This window comes from Lutra lutra, chromosome 13, assembly GCF_902655055.1.
Source record: "Lutra lutra chromosome 13, mLutLut1.2, whole genome shotgun sequence".
In the NCBI taxonomy this organism is placed as follows: Eukaryota; Metazoa; Chordata; class Mammalia; order Carnivora; family Mustelidae; genus Lutra; species Lutra lutra.
The window spans coordinates 30,850,422-30,864,627 of NC_062290.1; the positions used below are offsets into that span (position 1 = coordinate 30,850,422).

Genomic DNA, 14,206 nt, shown 5'->3' on the forward strand with positions numbered 1-14,206 from the left:
CAAAACACATGCTCCTTCTCCGACTCCCTCCAGAGCTGAAGGCTAGTAGTCTCCCCAACACACCACCCTCTCTGTGTTGACAAGGGAAGCCCTCCACCCAGTACCCCAAAACAGAGAGACCTAAAAAAAAATCTTATTTTTGCAGATATCAACTCCTGCACGGGAGCAATGGCTTTTCAGCCATTTTTATCAATGTACAGTTTTCTGTTTTATTTCCACGAACACACTCTGACATAGAACCTCAAATAGAAATAAACTAGAGAAAGCTGGTTCTGCATTCGTTGAAATGGGAGGCCTTAGAAACTGGCCTGATGTAGCTGTTGCCCCCACACCTTCCCCTAGAGCTTCCCGGGTCTCTGAGGAGCCCTGTTTTAGTGCTCCAAACTATAGCAGTCTTGGTAAAGTTAGTAACTTTTAACATTCTTTGTCATAGCTAGAAAAGGAGCCTCATGTATAATTGTTCTCAATATTCATGATATCGAAGGCCTTCTTCTCACCATATTTGTATTATAATCCCACATAGACATTCTTCCAGTTTCTCCTATAGACACCTTCATCTTGTCACACACAAAGCCTGAAAATCCTATTGCACAAAACATGTGTTTACACCACCGCTTTCCCAAAGATCTCTAGGCCCAAGTAAAATGGCAAAAAAAAAAAAAAAAAGAAAGAAAGAAAGAAAGAAATACACACCAAAAAAACCAACAACAACAACAAAAAAGAAAAACACAAAACAGTTGTATTTGGGGACTGTATTTATGACAGCCTCTCCAGCTTCAGGGGTGTGGTGCTGGCATGTCAGCTCACTTGGACTATTTGATGTTGGAATTGTGCTTGAGGTACTCCATGTATTTCTTCTGGAATGCACTGCTGTACAAAACCCATGACGGGACCAGGCTCAGGAAGCTCCGCTTCAATAGACAAAAACATGGATATTGGGGGTGAAAGACAAGCAAGCATGTTAGAAGGAAACATCTCAGTGTATATTCATCATCTTTTAAAAATATTTTTCTGACTCCTGAACTTAAATCGCAAAATCTTTTACGCCTGTGCTAAAATTTCAAGGTCTTATGACCCTTTCTCAGCAAACAAGTTTTCTCAGAAACCAAAACGGTCACTTGTAGAACCAGCCCTGAGGAAATCTAAATTAAGAGAACTCTGTCTCGCATTAACACCCTACCCGCCTTTCTCCTCCTTTTCAAGCTCACTTCCTCGTCCTAGCGCTCAGTCTCCCAGTGTCTTTGTGTTCTTTCTACCAAGGTTCTACTAAAATGAGATTCCAGAAAACAATCAGAAATGCTTTTACCACCTGGCACCATGCCTGAGTCATAGTAGGCAGATACACAAATGCGTTGATGAGTCCATGAACAAAAGCCAGACACAGCAAAGTATAAATCACCAACATTGAATGTTTGTTTAGCACAGCAGAGTTGGGGGGAATCATAGAGGGGAGCCTCAAGTCAAGGCAGGAAGGCTTAGTTGGATGCACACATCAGGCAGTAGGCATAGGCATTGGAAGACCTCTTGCCTTCAAACCATATCCATGTCCTGCAAGACGTCCGTCTGGGCCCTGGAAATAATCAGTTTGTCCATGGTGTAATCCTGTGCCTCCAACATTCCTTGGCCTACCCACTCCCCACCGAACAACAGGATTTCAACCAGAGGGAAATGTGACCTTTCCGGGGAGTGTTCCCATTCTTCAGACAGCTCAGATTCTCAGACTATTGTGCTCATTGAGATATTTCAAAGCAAGGGACCAAAGATGGCTTCTGGGGGAACAAATAGAACCCTTCATCCACTAGCCAAGTCAATGAGTGAATACAACTTTTTCCTTAGGAACTTCATTTTTCTCCCCTTTAGAGCTTTTTAATATCACAGCAAAATCAAGCCCTTTCATTAGCCTTAAGCTAAATGTTTTGACATAGTGAAGTCAGCCATAAAGAAAATAAATTAAAATTCCAGGGCCCTAAAAAATGTTGTAGAAGTTCCCTTCTTCCGTCTCCATTGTTATCTACCTCCTCCCAACCTAGAAGGATGGTGTGGAAGAAACCAGGAAAAGCATGGCATTGGACAAATGGGGACTTAAACCCTAGCTTCACCATTACCAGGCAAGTGGCCTTGGGCATCTGATCTAGCTCTGATTTTTCAGTTTCCTCAACTGTAAAACAGGAACCAAATGACCTGTCTTAGAAGATGATTAGGAGGATTAAGAGCAGTAACCCCAAGAACCACAAGGACTCTACATCAGAGGCTCCGTTCCAGGCCCAGTTGCTGTTCTAAAACTCCCCGGGAGTAAAGAGCATGCTCTCTTTGTTTTGCCTTTTTTGTAATAGAAGTTTTGCTTGTTTACCAGCCAATTCTATCTGATTGCTCAAACTTCAGATTCTATGATTTTTCTAAATTCCAGCAAACTTCAAATTGGCCTTAATGGCTTTAATGACTTGTGTGTTCTCTTTTGTTTCTCTTTTGCTTCAGTAGGCACAAACACCCTCTTGCCTCATCTGTTCTTGGCATCCATTTGCCACAAGAGATTTAATTTGACACATAAGAAATCAAAAGAGAAAAGGCAAAAATTTTTTCCAACTTTCGACATCCAGAATTGCTTTGTGGAGCAAGACGATAACCTTGCAAGATGGGCTATGGTCTCAAGAAAACATTTTCTAAATGCTGATGGGTTCCATTTACGACATCAACATCCTAGAGGATGTGCGTCCTTCTATATGTGGGCCTAGGCTGGGTGGAGGGCCCAGGGAATTCAGGTGAAGAATATGAACATGTGACAAATAAGTTAGGGGAGCACTGAGGGCAAAGGAGAATATTGCCCCCATTCTTTGGGAGTGCAACCCCAGAACATTATCTCAGTGTGGCAAGAGAGGAGCTGACATTTCGCTTTCCAGCATCAGTCAAGTCCATGTTGATGCTGATACAGCAGAGAGAGCAAAAGGGCCTTTATGAACCAAAGATCCAGATGGCGCATGGGCCTGTGGCTACATGGGGGAAGTAGCAGAGATTCAGGGCTCTGAAGTCCTCAGTACCTCGGAGTTCACTGGCCAAGTCAAATGGATAGAAAGGGTCATTGGTCCCAGAGCACAGGTGCACGAGCACCAGGTAGATGTGGAGCAACAACCACACTTAAGGACCAGCAGGAGATCGTGAACAGTTTTCCCCCCATATCATCTTAGTGAGAGAACAGGAGAAAGGCATGCTCCCAGAAAGGCTCAATGCTTTAACTAATGGACAAAAAGCACGTTTCCTCAACATCCAGTTTAGATTCCTAGATCAAACTCAATTAAAACTCAATGGACTTCCCAATAATTTGTTTTCCTGCCATGCGGCAAGTAGTAACCTGGAGAAAGACCAGATCAGCAACAGGCAAAATCAAGATCTTACGTTCTTTCTGCATGTCTCCTTTGTAGTGTGTGTTAAGTTGGTGATTCTGCACATTGTTAAGGTTCTACAGTAAAAATAGCAAGTGATCCTCCAAGACAACTCAGTGTTTCTTGTAGGGTCACCAGAAGTCTCAGGGGGTAACTGAATGCTTGGGAAGATTTTGTGTATTCCTTCTAGCACCTGAGAGAGAAAGAGAGAGGGGAGAAACCTAATTCCCATGACAGAAAGGCCCATGAGGCCGAGGAGAAAGTTGACATATGAAGGGAAAGTAAATATGTCTAGAAATTTTTGGTGACACTGGAAACAGAACCATCCTGACTGTGTTTGTGTATCAGCGCACAAAAGTCAAGTCTACCTTTGTTTCATGCCTGTGGCTGCTTCTAAAAGAAGCCCAGGGATGCCAAGAACTCCTCGAGCCTATGCCACCGAATCTTACTTCCAGATTCGACGGAGTCTGTGTTGTGCTAGAACCAGCTTGTACTTGCTCTCAGGAACCAACTATGCACATGTCTAAATTCAGGGGCAGTGACAACACAATGGGAGCTTCCAATCACGCATGAGGGGAGTATTTAAACCATGGAAATCAGCAAACCCTACAAATCAAAGTGTTTGGGGTTTTTTCCTGGAGAGCCAGGTATTAAAACATTTCTCAACACAGGGAACCAGAGAAGACCCACAGCACCCAGCCCCAGCTCCACCCAGGGAAGTTCCCTGGGTCTTTGGTCTGCCCTTCCCGAGAGCTCAGGAAGCCGCCTTCCTTTCTGAGGAAAGAGGTGAGGGTGAGCCAAGGGTGATATCTGTCCATCTGGGGATTGTCTCTGGGCTGAGCCCTCAGGCCTGCAGCTTTCCCCCATTGCCACATATTTCTAGCTAACTATGTGACTGCTTAACTGAACGGCCTCTGACAGCGCGCTCCTTCTCATGATTCACATGACATAATTCACGTGACATAATTCATGAGAGGACAGGGCTGGCTGCTCCAGTAGCAGAGAAGAGCTCTGCCAGGGACCGCCAGCACCTCGAGAAAGAAGCCCTCAGTTACCAAGAGTTCGTGGGTGAGGCAGCCACAGGTTTCGTCTCCAATAGTGACATAATTCAGTGATTCTTGAACAAACTCATCAGCAGTCTTGGTTACCATGTTGGTGTGTAGATGCTTCGTCATTGGGGTTGAAACAGCGTATGGGGTCAGCACCTACAATGGGGAATAAAGGCCATAACACAGGAGCCATCAGTCTACCCATGAGAAGTGAACCTCTCATCTAACTCTCCCTTTGTTTTCCAGCTCTGCTCTTCCACAAGGAGTCACAGGATCTCTGCTGACAACAGAGCACTGGAAAGGCAGAGAACTGGCACAGAGCTGTGAATCAGAAAAACTGGTTTCTGGTTTATCACTAATGCAGAACGTCAGCTGGTTCAAATGTACACAGGATGACTGAGGACATGAATGCTCTCTTAGAACACGGTGGCCAGACTAACAATAAAAATGCAGGACAGTTAAAAGTGAAATCCAGATAATCAAGGGAAAAAAACTTCAGTATAATATGTCCCAAGTATTGCATGGGATATACTGATACTAAAAAAAAAAAAAAAAAAAAAAAAAGTTATTGTCTGAAATTCAAATGGAACTGGACGTCCTGTATTTTATCTGGCAACTTTAAGCGAGAAGCTTCTTTCTAATACATACAGCCAAAGCTGGAGCCATTTAAATCTCTTTGGATTCCCACTTTCACACTTCAGTGAGGAGCCAGGAGTGACACATTCCTGATCATCTTTCCTGTTGTGCTAAGAAAAATAAGCAGTTACACACTGCGGCCTGCAGAGCCGACACCATCAGTATGTACAGCCATCATTTTAAAGATTTAGCTGTGAGTGTGCCTTTTTCATTCCCAATAGTAGATCATAAAACTTCTTCCCAAACAGGAACAAAAAATGTCTGCAAATTGTTTACTCCAGGTTCCAGAAAGCACTTCGCTCTAACGATGCTGCCGAACCAAGCCCATGCATGTCACTGACACCTTGAGACTACCAATGGCTGTGACAACCCAGCCCGGCTGACAGTTGGGACAAGGTCATCTCCACGATGACCATGGGCCTTGCCAGGTGAAAGAGGAAGCCAAGTACCTCTTCCCCAGCTGCTCAAGAACCACTGTGTGGGGTCTTCGTGGCCCATCACAGATGACCAGCTCCCAAAGTACCCCCAACCTCTACCCACTGCCTCGTTCCCACTCGGATCAATTGCTCAGTTTTCTTTTGTTTCTTCTCCACAATTCCTCCCACCTAAGCCTTTCTCCTGTACCTGGGTCAGCGAGTAAAGGGTGGTTAGACAAGACCCCAATTTCTGTCCTGGGGCAGGGCCCACTCACCCTGCCCCAGTTCCTTCTCCAGGGCATGGGTGAGGACAGCAGCAGGCAGCACAAGCGTGGCTCAGTTGCCCCTGTGATGGTCCCAGGAACTCCTGGGGTGTCCTCCAGGCACTCCCTCCCGGCCATGTCTGCCCAGCCAGACCTGCAGGAGGCGGAGACCCCAGCTCCCTGGGGCACCACAGTTCCTGTGCCAAGGACCCAGAGCGGTGGACCTCACCTGGATGATGACTCCTTTCCTTTTATATTCTGCTTGCAGTGCCTTGGAAAATGTGCACACAAAAGCCTGGAGCAAGAAGGAGAACACACCTAAGGGGAGAGCCTGCTTTGTCATGGAGGCAACTTACTCAGCTTTCAAAGGGCACTGCAGGGAGCCTACTTACTTGACCTTAAAATGCAGCATTTTGTCTGATGGGAGTTAGGACTTTGTTTCTTGGCCTGGGCAAAGCTCCCTTGATGAACAGGAACATACATTTTGGGATCAATACACGCCAAGGGCCACGGCATACAGGTGACCCTACCCAGGGAGAGCTCTCCCTTGTCTCCTGGCCTGGGAACATCCTCTCCTCTGAGGGTTTGTTTTTAGGGCTAGGGCATAGAGACATCTGGCCAGGCCCCTAGGACAGAGGAAATCTCCGGTGTTACTTGCTGGCAGCGAGAGAGCAGGGCTCCAGGACAAGGAGACAAGTGGGGCCTGGAGTCCCACGGGGCCTGCCCCTGTCCCACTGTATTGCTGCAGGGTTCCATCAGCCCAGGGATTGTGCCTTTTTCTAATCTGCACCCAAACATCTGGTGACGGGCCCTGGACAATCTGTCCATCAGCTTGCCAGATGATCAGAGGAAAATGCCAAGTGGGAGAAACAACAGAAAGAAGGAGAAGGAAGCTTGGGCCACGTGTTGTCACTCACCTTGGAAGCTGAATACATGGAGTAGAGAGGCCAGGGAAAGAGGGCCACCCCGGAAGAAATGTTCAAGATAAGGCCTTTCTGCCTAAAACACAAAGAAGTAAAGTTCTGAATGATCTTTTGCCTGATGGCCCATACCACAAGAGAAAGAGAAAGCAAAGGGGCTCCTGTGATTTCACTGGAAAAGTCCATCCTCTCTAGGCTTCCACGTGCAAGACAAGTTCTGCTCCCCAGAACTGTGAGTGGCGCTTCCCCACGACCTGGATCACGACACCAAGCAATGACTCAGCAGTCAGTTGACATCAAGGGCTGGTGACTGGAAACAGGGGTTCTGCTTCAACAGAGGTCCCCTCCAAAATGCCGAGGACCAATTCAGATCAGACATGACTCAAGGGGCAAGGAACCCTTCTTTATCAAATGTGACCACATGAGCTCAAGGTCCCTTTTAACTTCTAAAGATGACCCACACCGGGACAGATGTCAAATGCAGAATCCTGTCTTGGGCGGAATTTGATAGTCCATCCTCTGCTCACACAGGAACCCTCATATGAGTCTCCAGGGTCCTTACTTAATCCTTTTGAAATTTGGTAACTTTAATCCTTCCCCAAATAGAAGAGTTCAATCTGGAAAAACCAAGCAACTGCAAATTAGACCATAAGGCTAAGCCCCTTCTTCCTCTAGGGAAGATAAAACTATCAACCATTCGCATTTAATGAATACCACGTGAGAAAATTCAGTTCCCTAAGGGGTGTTGTAATAGGATAATAAAACCGTGGTCTAAATAGAGACACTGATAGGTGGTGATTTTTACTACTAAATTTGAGTAATAACAAGAGATGGCCTTGATCTCAGGCCAACCTCTGAAGTTTCTTTTATGTTCAACATGAGTTAATGTTTTTAATAAAATGTGTGCTGAAATGGCTCTTCTCTTTCTCCAGTAGATGCTACACTTGACCTTCAAATACACGTATCTGTTGTGTATCTGGTCCAGAAAGTTACAATTTCTCCTGCAATCTCCATGTCCTTCATGGAGTTTTACCATTGGTTAAAGCCGCAGACAGATGAAGCCTATCCACCCACCCCCCTTAACCCCATCCCAAGTCCCCAAGTCAGCTAACCGCCAGGCCAGGGAGGCTGCGCTATTCTGTGCTTTTTCAAAAGAAGACCTTACCTTGATTCCATGTGTTTCAGAATTAGCTGTGTCATCTATAAGAGAAGGGGTAGAGTTAAGCCCTCTGACAAAGGAGCTCAGTATCCAGTGGGTGGGGCTTAGGGAAGCAGGTCCTGGAGGAAGCCAGAAAATGAGCTTAATCTCTCAGGTGGCCTTGAAATTCTGCTGACACTTGTCAGAGGTAATTCTGACAACACTAGAGTCTGACTAAAACTAAAGGTGATCTAGACAAACAGCAAACTATTAGAGGTCTCTGGTTTCTTCCCCCCATAAAGTGAACATCTTCCTGGAAAATGAGGGCAGTGAAAAATTATGGAAATTGGCTTCTGGCCATGAGATCACCACTGAGGTTCCCCAGATACTCTTCATTCTGGGAGACAGGTATAAGCGGGTTGGCCATCATAAACCTCACCCATGAGTTTCAAGTGGGGGGACATCAGGAAGTCTACCCAGTGTCCATGAACAATACACATACAAGGCACGGGCTAGACATTTCAATCCAACCGCAGCCACATAAGCAGCTTGCAGGCGGTCTGTGAAATAGCTCCGTAGACAGACCATGTCTGTCTATCTGTTGGAATGACAGCAGTGTGGAGAAGTGCTTTCCCTGTCCCAACTTGCTGGCCCCAGAAGACGTCTTCCCGACCAATTCTGGAACTTAAATAGCCCATTAAGAGAGCATTTCATTCATAATTACAAAGCACCCCTTTGAAGAATTAAGGAAGAGGCAAATGCACAGAGCAAAATGTTCTCAAAAGGACAAGTGAGCAGCATCAGGCCTTGTCTTAGGAGCAGGTTTGAGGAGAAAGGATCCAAACACATGGGGAGGGCAGAAAAATAAAGGAGGCTAAAGACCAGAAGATAAATTTTACCTATTTTTCTGTGTTGTCTGGGGGTCCTGCAGGAGTGCCTTAAAGTGGGCTCTGTCCCCGCCATTGCCCCTATATCATGGACCAGGCCCTTAAGCCCAAACCTGGGGACCTCCAGATAATGTTTCCACTGCCTTGGAGCAGCAGTGGGGGATGGACTGGCAAGAGTCTACCTCCTGAAATACTGGGTTTAGAGGGAGGGGAAGAAGCATAAGGAGTAGACCCTGCCGTTACCTTCCCTTGGTTCTGCCCACCTCATGAAGGGCACTATGGGAGCGTGGTTGGACAGCACCAGCATTTCCTCAAAACCTCCCAATTGAATTCCCTAGTCTTATCTGACAAATGAGCCCAACAGAGAGATAACATTGGACTTTGTGTGTCTCTCTCTGTCTCAAAGCTTCCAAAATTTATTCTCTTACCCAAACTTCCCTTTGCCCACAAACTCATTCCTGCATCTCGGCCCTTGACAGAGAACTCTACTATTTCCAGATGGCTCCTTTGGGGTAACTAAGAGATACTAGTCATGGTTCCAACCAGCATGGCCAGCTGAGGCATGATGTACTTAGAAAGCTAATCTTCAATTAGTCTTCTTCACTATTTAAGGAAATTTGTGCCTACCAATATATATATAAAAAAATTTTTTAACAAGTCAAAGCAATTCTCTGCTAAAGGGTCAGAGGGTTGTCAAATACATTTGGGAAACCCTGTGACCAAATGGATCAAGCCGGAAAGATCAATGCGTAAAATAACAGGAAATTTTTCAGTGGTAAGGCAGCAGACAACAGTTGGACGTATAAAACTTATTATTAGATCAACTGGGGTTTTAAAAAACTATCGATTGCTCAGCATAAAAAGAATGTATGCACCAATAAAAGCTGAGCAGGAAACTATACAATACCAATATTCTTACAGAAGAATGACCAACGATCAATTCAACTTACCCACCTAAAAATAATTTACCTGGTTTGTTCAGCACCCATCTCCCTCCTTGTTTTGATAGCATCCTGTTTTCCTTTGGGAAACCAGCCCTCTTCTGCCAGGCCAAGCTACAAAAATGAGACCTACTGCTCCCTAACTGGGGTCCCAGCACCACCACACCAGGGATCATACCTGATTCACTACTGTGAATCAGAGTGGTCACAAGGACAGCCATGCACAGTTGTGAATTTTGTATACTGAACAAGGTGTCCAGCTGTGGGAGTCACTTAAGCTGAAAGCTCAGGGTTCACTCACAGGCAGTTGGAATGTCTCTCCCCATTCAAAGGAAAGGGAAACATTGTGTTCACCCAAAAGCCTCATTTATCCTAAGCAGCACCTTTTTCCAAATTGTCTGCCCAGAGGGGGTGCCTTTGTCTTATTCATTCAAAGGCACAATATAGAACCCTTTTGTAATAATCATACCTATAAATGTTGATACACTTGACTCGAATCAAAGAACCTGAGTTCTGAATGGCATCTGACATATCCCTTAATCCAACACTCTTTCGAGATGCCTGGGTAGCTCAGTCGTTAAACGTCTGCCTTTGGCTCAGGTCCTGATCCCAGGGTCCTATGGATGGAGCCCCGCATTGGGCTCCATCCTCAGCAAGAAGCCTGTTTCTCCCCCTCCCTCTCCCCCTGCTTAAGTTCCCTTTCTCACTGTCTCTCTGTCAAATAAATAAATAAAATCTTTTTTAAAAAAAAATTCAACACTCTTTCAATAGCAGATGAAGAACCTGAAACTCAAGGGAGTTACACAGCAACACTGCCCAACTAACTAGTGGTGGAGATGAGATCAGAATACACACAAACTTGAGTTTCCCTTCAACAAATATTTATTGAACATCAAAAGTCCAGAAAATCCAAACCAGGCCTTCTGTCATTTTTCCAAACCGAGTGAGCTTTCCATTACTAACAAAGACTGAAACCAGAGGAATGTATTTGTTTTTTTTCAAGTTGCCTTGTTATCCTGAATAACTTTCAGTGTCATCAAGCCTGGTATGTTGCGACATGTGACAAAACTGGAAGCAAAAATAAGATCCAGATACTCTGGAGAATAAATTTATCACTGTATTTTCTTGATGAAAACAGAGTAAGGTAATTAAAAGACCACTACTGGCTTCTCAATCAAGTGCAGTTCAATGTCAAAGTCATCTGCAGGGAAGAAAAAAATTCTACCAAGTTGCCAGATTTCAACAGCTACTACAATCTTAAGGCATTTTGCACATATATTGGCTACTTACCTTCACTACTGAGGTGATGTTACAATGGATGACATTCTGTAATAAATAATCACAAGCACGAATTAGCCAGAGGATTGGAGAAATTCTCTTGAGAAGCAGTCAGTGCTTAAGAAGTGGACAAAGTGGTCTATAGCCATACCATCCTGAATGTACCCGATCTCGTCTGATCTCAGAAGCAGGGGACAAAGTGGGCCCAAGTGTGTGTTTGCGCAGTGCCCCCAGCAACGGGTAAACATCTGATAGCCCCTGGGATTCTAGAAGAATGTGATCTTGAATAGAAGCAAATTAATTCCTTCAAAATTGGGGGATTTTCCTTCAAAACATGGTATTTCAAAGGAAAACATGGAGGAAGCAAGGTTAGCCTATGTGGGCCCAAAAGACAATAACACAGAGAATAGAAAGGTGAACAGTCATATAAAGTAGAGGTTCTGGCCTACAAGATGCCAGAGAGAGAAACTACTGGAATCACCCAGGACAGACGGAAAAGAAAGGAGAGACAGATAGAAGCCAGCACTAATGTAGACATAAAAAGGGAAAGAAAAGCAAGCATGGAGGCTTCTTAATGGAGAGACACAGACTTGTACCAGGAACAGGGAGTTAGAAGGGGTTAGACATCGGGCGAGGAGGGGAATTTTGCAAGGATGTGCCAAGCAGGGTGGTGTTATTGGTCCTCGCAGAAGACTTGGGGTTTAAATAGGACCAGGGTAACAGCATGGGAGCCTGTTTAGAATGGGTATAATAACTCCATGATTTCAAAAGTCAGGGCCTGGAGAAGAGTCTGCCAATAGTGCTTTCAAGGACTGTTAAATGCACACTAAGTGCACTCACACCCCACAGTGGCAGCCATGGGTCCATCAAGTTTGCCACACTTGCAACATCTCCACACGCAGTTTGTATCACAGACCTTCCCCACGCTGGGAGCCGAAAGAAATCTTATGACTTGGGAAGACAAGAAAGCCAAATAAGTGGCCTTCTCCCACTTACAACCACAGATGTAAATTTGTGAGCTGACACCAAGCCCCAAAAGATTAAAACAGAACACAGAACCCCCAAAAGAATGGGACAGTGGGCAGGTAAGTTCTGATATGCACAGAAGAAGGAAGATGTCTATATTCCAGAGATGGTTATGAAAGATGGTGCCTTCACCTGCGTATCAAGCACTAATGTAAACAGAGAAGCCACAGACATCCATGTGGGATACAGAATTTCAGCCTGTTTTCCAGGGACACCTTCCCAGGCTCTCCTTCCCAGGCCCTAGTGATGACGCAGCCCGGGGGCCCAGTCCACACTGAGAGGACATCGTCCACAGGAAGAGCCCAGGCCTACCTGGATCTCATCTGGTGTATCAAGGAAGTGGCTTGGGAGAAGGTTTGGAAGCATTCCGACATTGTTGACTGATAGAGCAAAATAAAAAGATGTCAGAAGAGCCAGTAGCAAAAGTTTCTTAAAAGTATTAAACATGTTCATATTCAACCCCAGAAGTTCCTTTTCTCGGGAAGTTTTCCTAAGAAAACACATACAGAAAAAAATGTATAGACAAGGCCCTTCTTTGCAACATGATTTACTAACAGTGAAGAAATGGGAGGGGAAAACAATTGTCCTATAATAGGGAGCGTATCAGGAAGGTTGCCGGGCAGCCATCTGGTGGAATGCCACACGCTTACTCAACCCTGAGACTGCCTAGCAGTTTAAAGACATGGGGGAAACCTTTGTGGTGTATGGTTTTTTAAAAAAAGTTACAAAACAGTATGTAGATTTCATTCCCGTGTGGAACATTTGTGTATATGTGTCTGGAAGGATATATATCAAAACGTTATCGCAGGCTATTGGGATTTTAAGAGATTTATAAATCTTGGGATGCCTGGGTGACTCAGTCGGTTAAGTGACTGCCTTCAGCTCAGGTCAGGATCCCAGAGTCCTGGGATCCAGTCCCACATCAGGCTCCTTGCTCAACACGGAGCCTGCTTTTTCCTCTGCCTGCCACTCCCCCTGCTTGTGTTCTCTCTCTCTCCCTCTGACAAATAAATAAAAAATAAAAGAAATTTATAACTCCTTTATGTGCTCATGTATTCTTTTTGGTTTTTCTGCAATAATGTGGTTTACCCCTTTATTGGTAAAAAATATAATTGTTTTTAAAATTCAACAGGAAATTTAGAAATCAAACCTTCCTTCCAAGTACAAGACTTATACTGTGCTCTGTATGTTATAAAATATCTTATCACAGAAAAAAAGTTAAATATTATCATTATTATTATCTTGTTTCCAAAATACCAGAGTCAATTCTCAAAGAACCATGCTGACTCAGTATTTCATCAATCAATCACAGCAACGTCTATTTGCTAAACTAATTCTTTAGGAAGGTGTTTCTGAGACTCCTCCTATCTAATGTCCATGTCAGTGGGGGAAAAAATCCATTTTCACATTATAAATATGGTTGAGAAGGTTGAAATATGTTCATTTCATGCATTCCAGAGCCATAAATAAATTTTGGCTCCTGAAGAATTGAGCTGTAATAGTCTGTTGAATGCTACAGCTTAAAAGACAGTCCTGGGTTAAGTTCAAGTTTACCACAGAAAAACCAAGTGTCACTGAGATCATCACTTCACTGATATCTCACAATCAGCTTTGCATTCTGCAATTTACTTACCTAAAATTCCAATTTCCAAGCCTTTAAGTTTTTCTCTAATATACTCGTAGATGTTGTCTTTGGTAAAGTCTGCTTGTATTATCTTCACGCTGCTCCCTGTAGTGCACTCTGCGTTGGAGACAACAGTTACTCTTGAATGAACAGGAATCCAAATCCGCCCCTTGCTTAAGGACTTCTCCAATGCTCCCTTCATGGGCTAAAAGATTTGTGAGTGGTGGTGTCTGGTGTTTCTAAGAGTTACTACGGTGACAAGTGCATGCACCAAAATAAAGGTAATGCAGTGATTCTCAAAGTGGGGTCCATAGGCCCCAGCAACAACATCATTGTGAACTTGAACTTGAACTAGAAACATGAATCCTCAGGCTCCACCCCAGATCTACTGAACCAGAAACCCTGAGACTAGGGCCCAGGGATCTGTTGTTACATGCCCTCCCAGTGACCCTGCTCCGTGCTCAGGCATGAGACCCCGAGTCTAGAGGCTGTAAGTCTATAGTGTGATGTTTCCTCTGTTCAGTGTCGGGTCCCCGTGGCTTAGACAGAGCAATCCTTTGTGTTTGTCTAACACTTTAGCATTTACAAAGCATTTACATACACAGTGCATTTTTCAGTCTTCTCTACAACCTTGTAAAGTAGATATTACAC

At 44.6% G+C, this 14,206-nt stretch overlaps 1 protein-coding gene across 1 annotated transcript in view; it reads right to left on the bottom strand.

Moving 5' to 3' along the window:
• Window positions 1-785: 785 nt before the first annotated feature.
• The window catches only part of HSD17B3 (hydroxysteroid 17-beta dehydrogenase 3), a 40,600-nt gene continuing 27,179 nt past the window's right edge, over window positions 786-14,206 (bottom strand). Inside the window, exons 4-11 of the mRNA XM_047701129.1 lie at window positions 13,565-13,672; window positions 12,244-12,311; window positions 10,918-10,953; window positions 7,827-7,861; window positions 6,659-6,740; window positions 5,971-6,036; window positions 4,433-4,582; window positions 786-911 (exon numbers count right to left, since the gene is read on the bottom strand). Coding sequence (XP_047557085.1) covers window positions 813-911; window positions 4,433-4,582; window positions 5,971-6,036; window positions 6,659-6,740; window positions 7,827-7,861; window positions 10,918-10,953; window positions 12,244-12,311; window positions 13,565-13,672 — 644 coding nt within the window. The 3' untranslated portion in view covers window positions 786-812. The remainder of the gene's footprint in view (window positions 912-4,432; window positions 4,583-5,970; window positions 6,037-6,658; window positions 6,741-7,826; window positions 7,862-10,917; window positions 10,954-12,243; window positions 12,312-13,564; window positions 13,673-14,206) is intronic.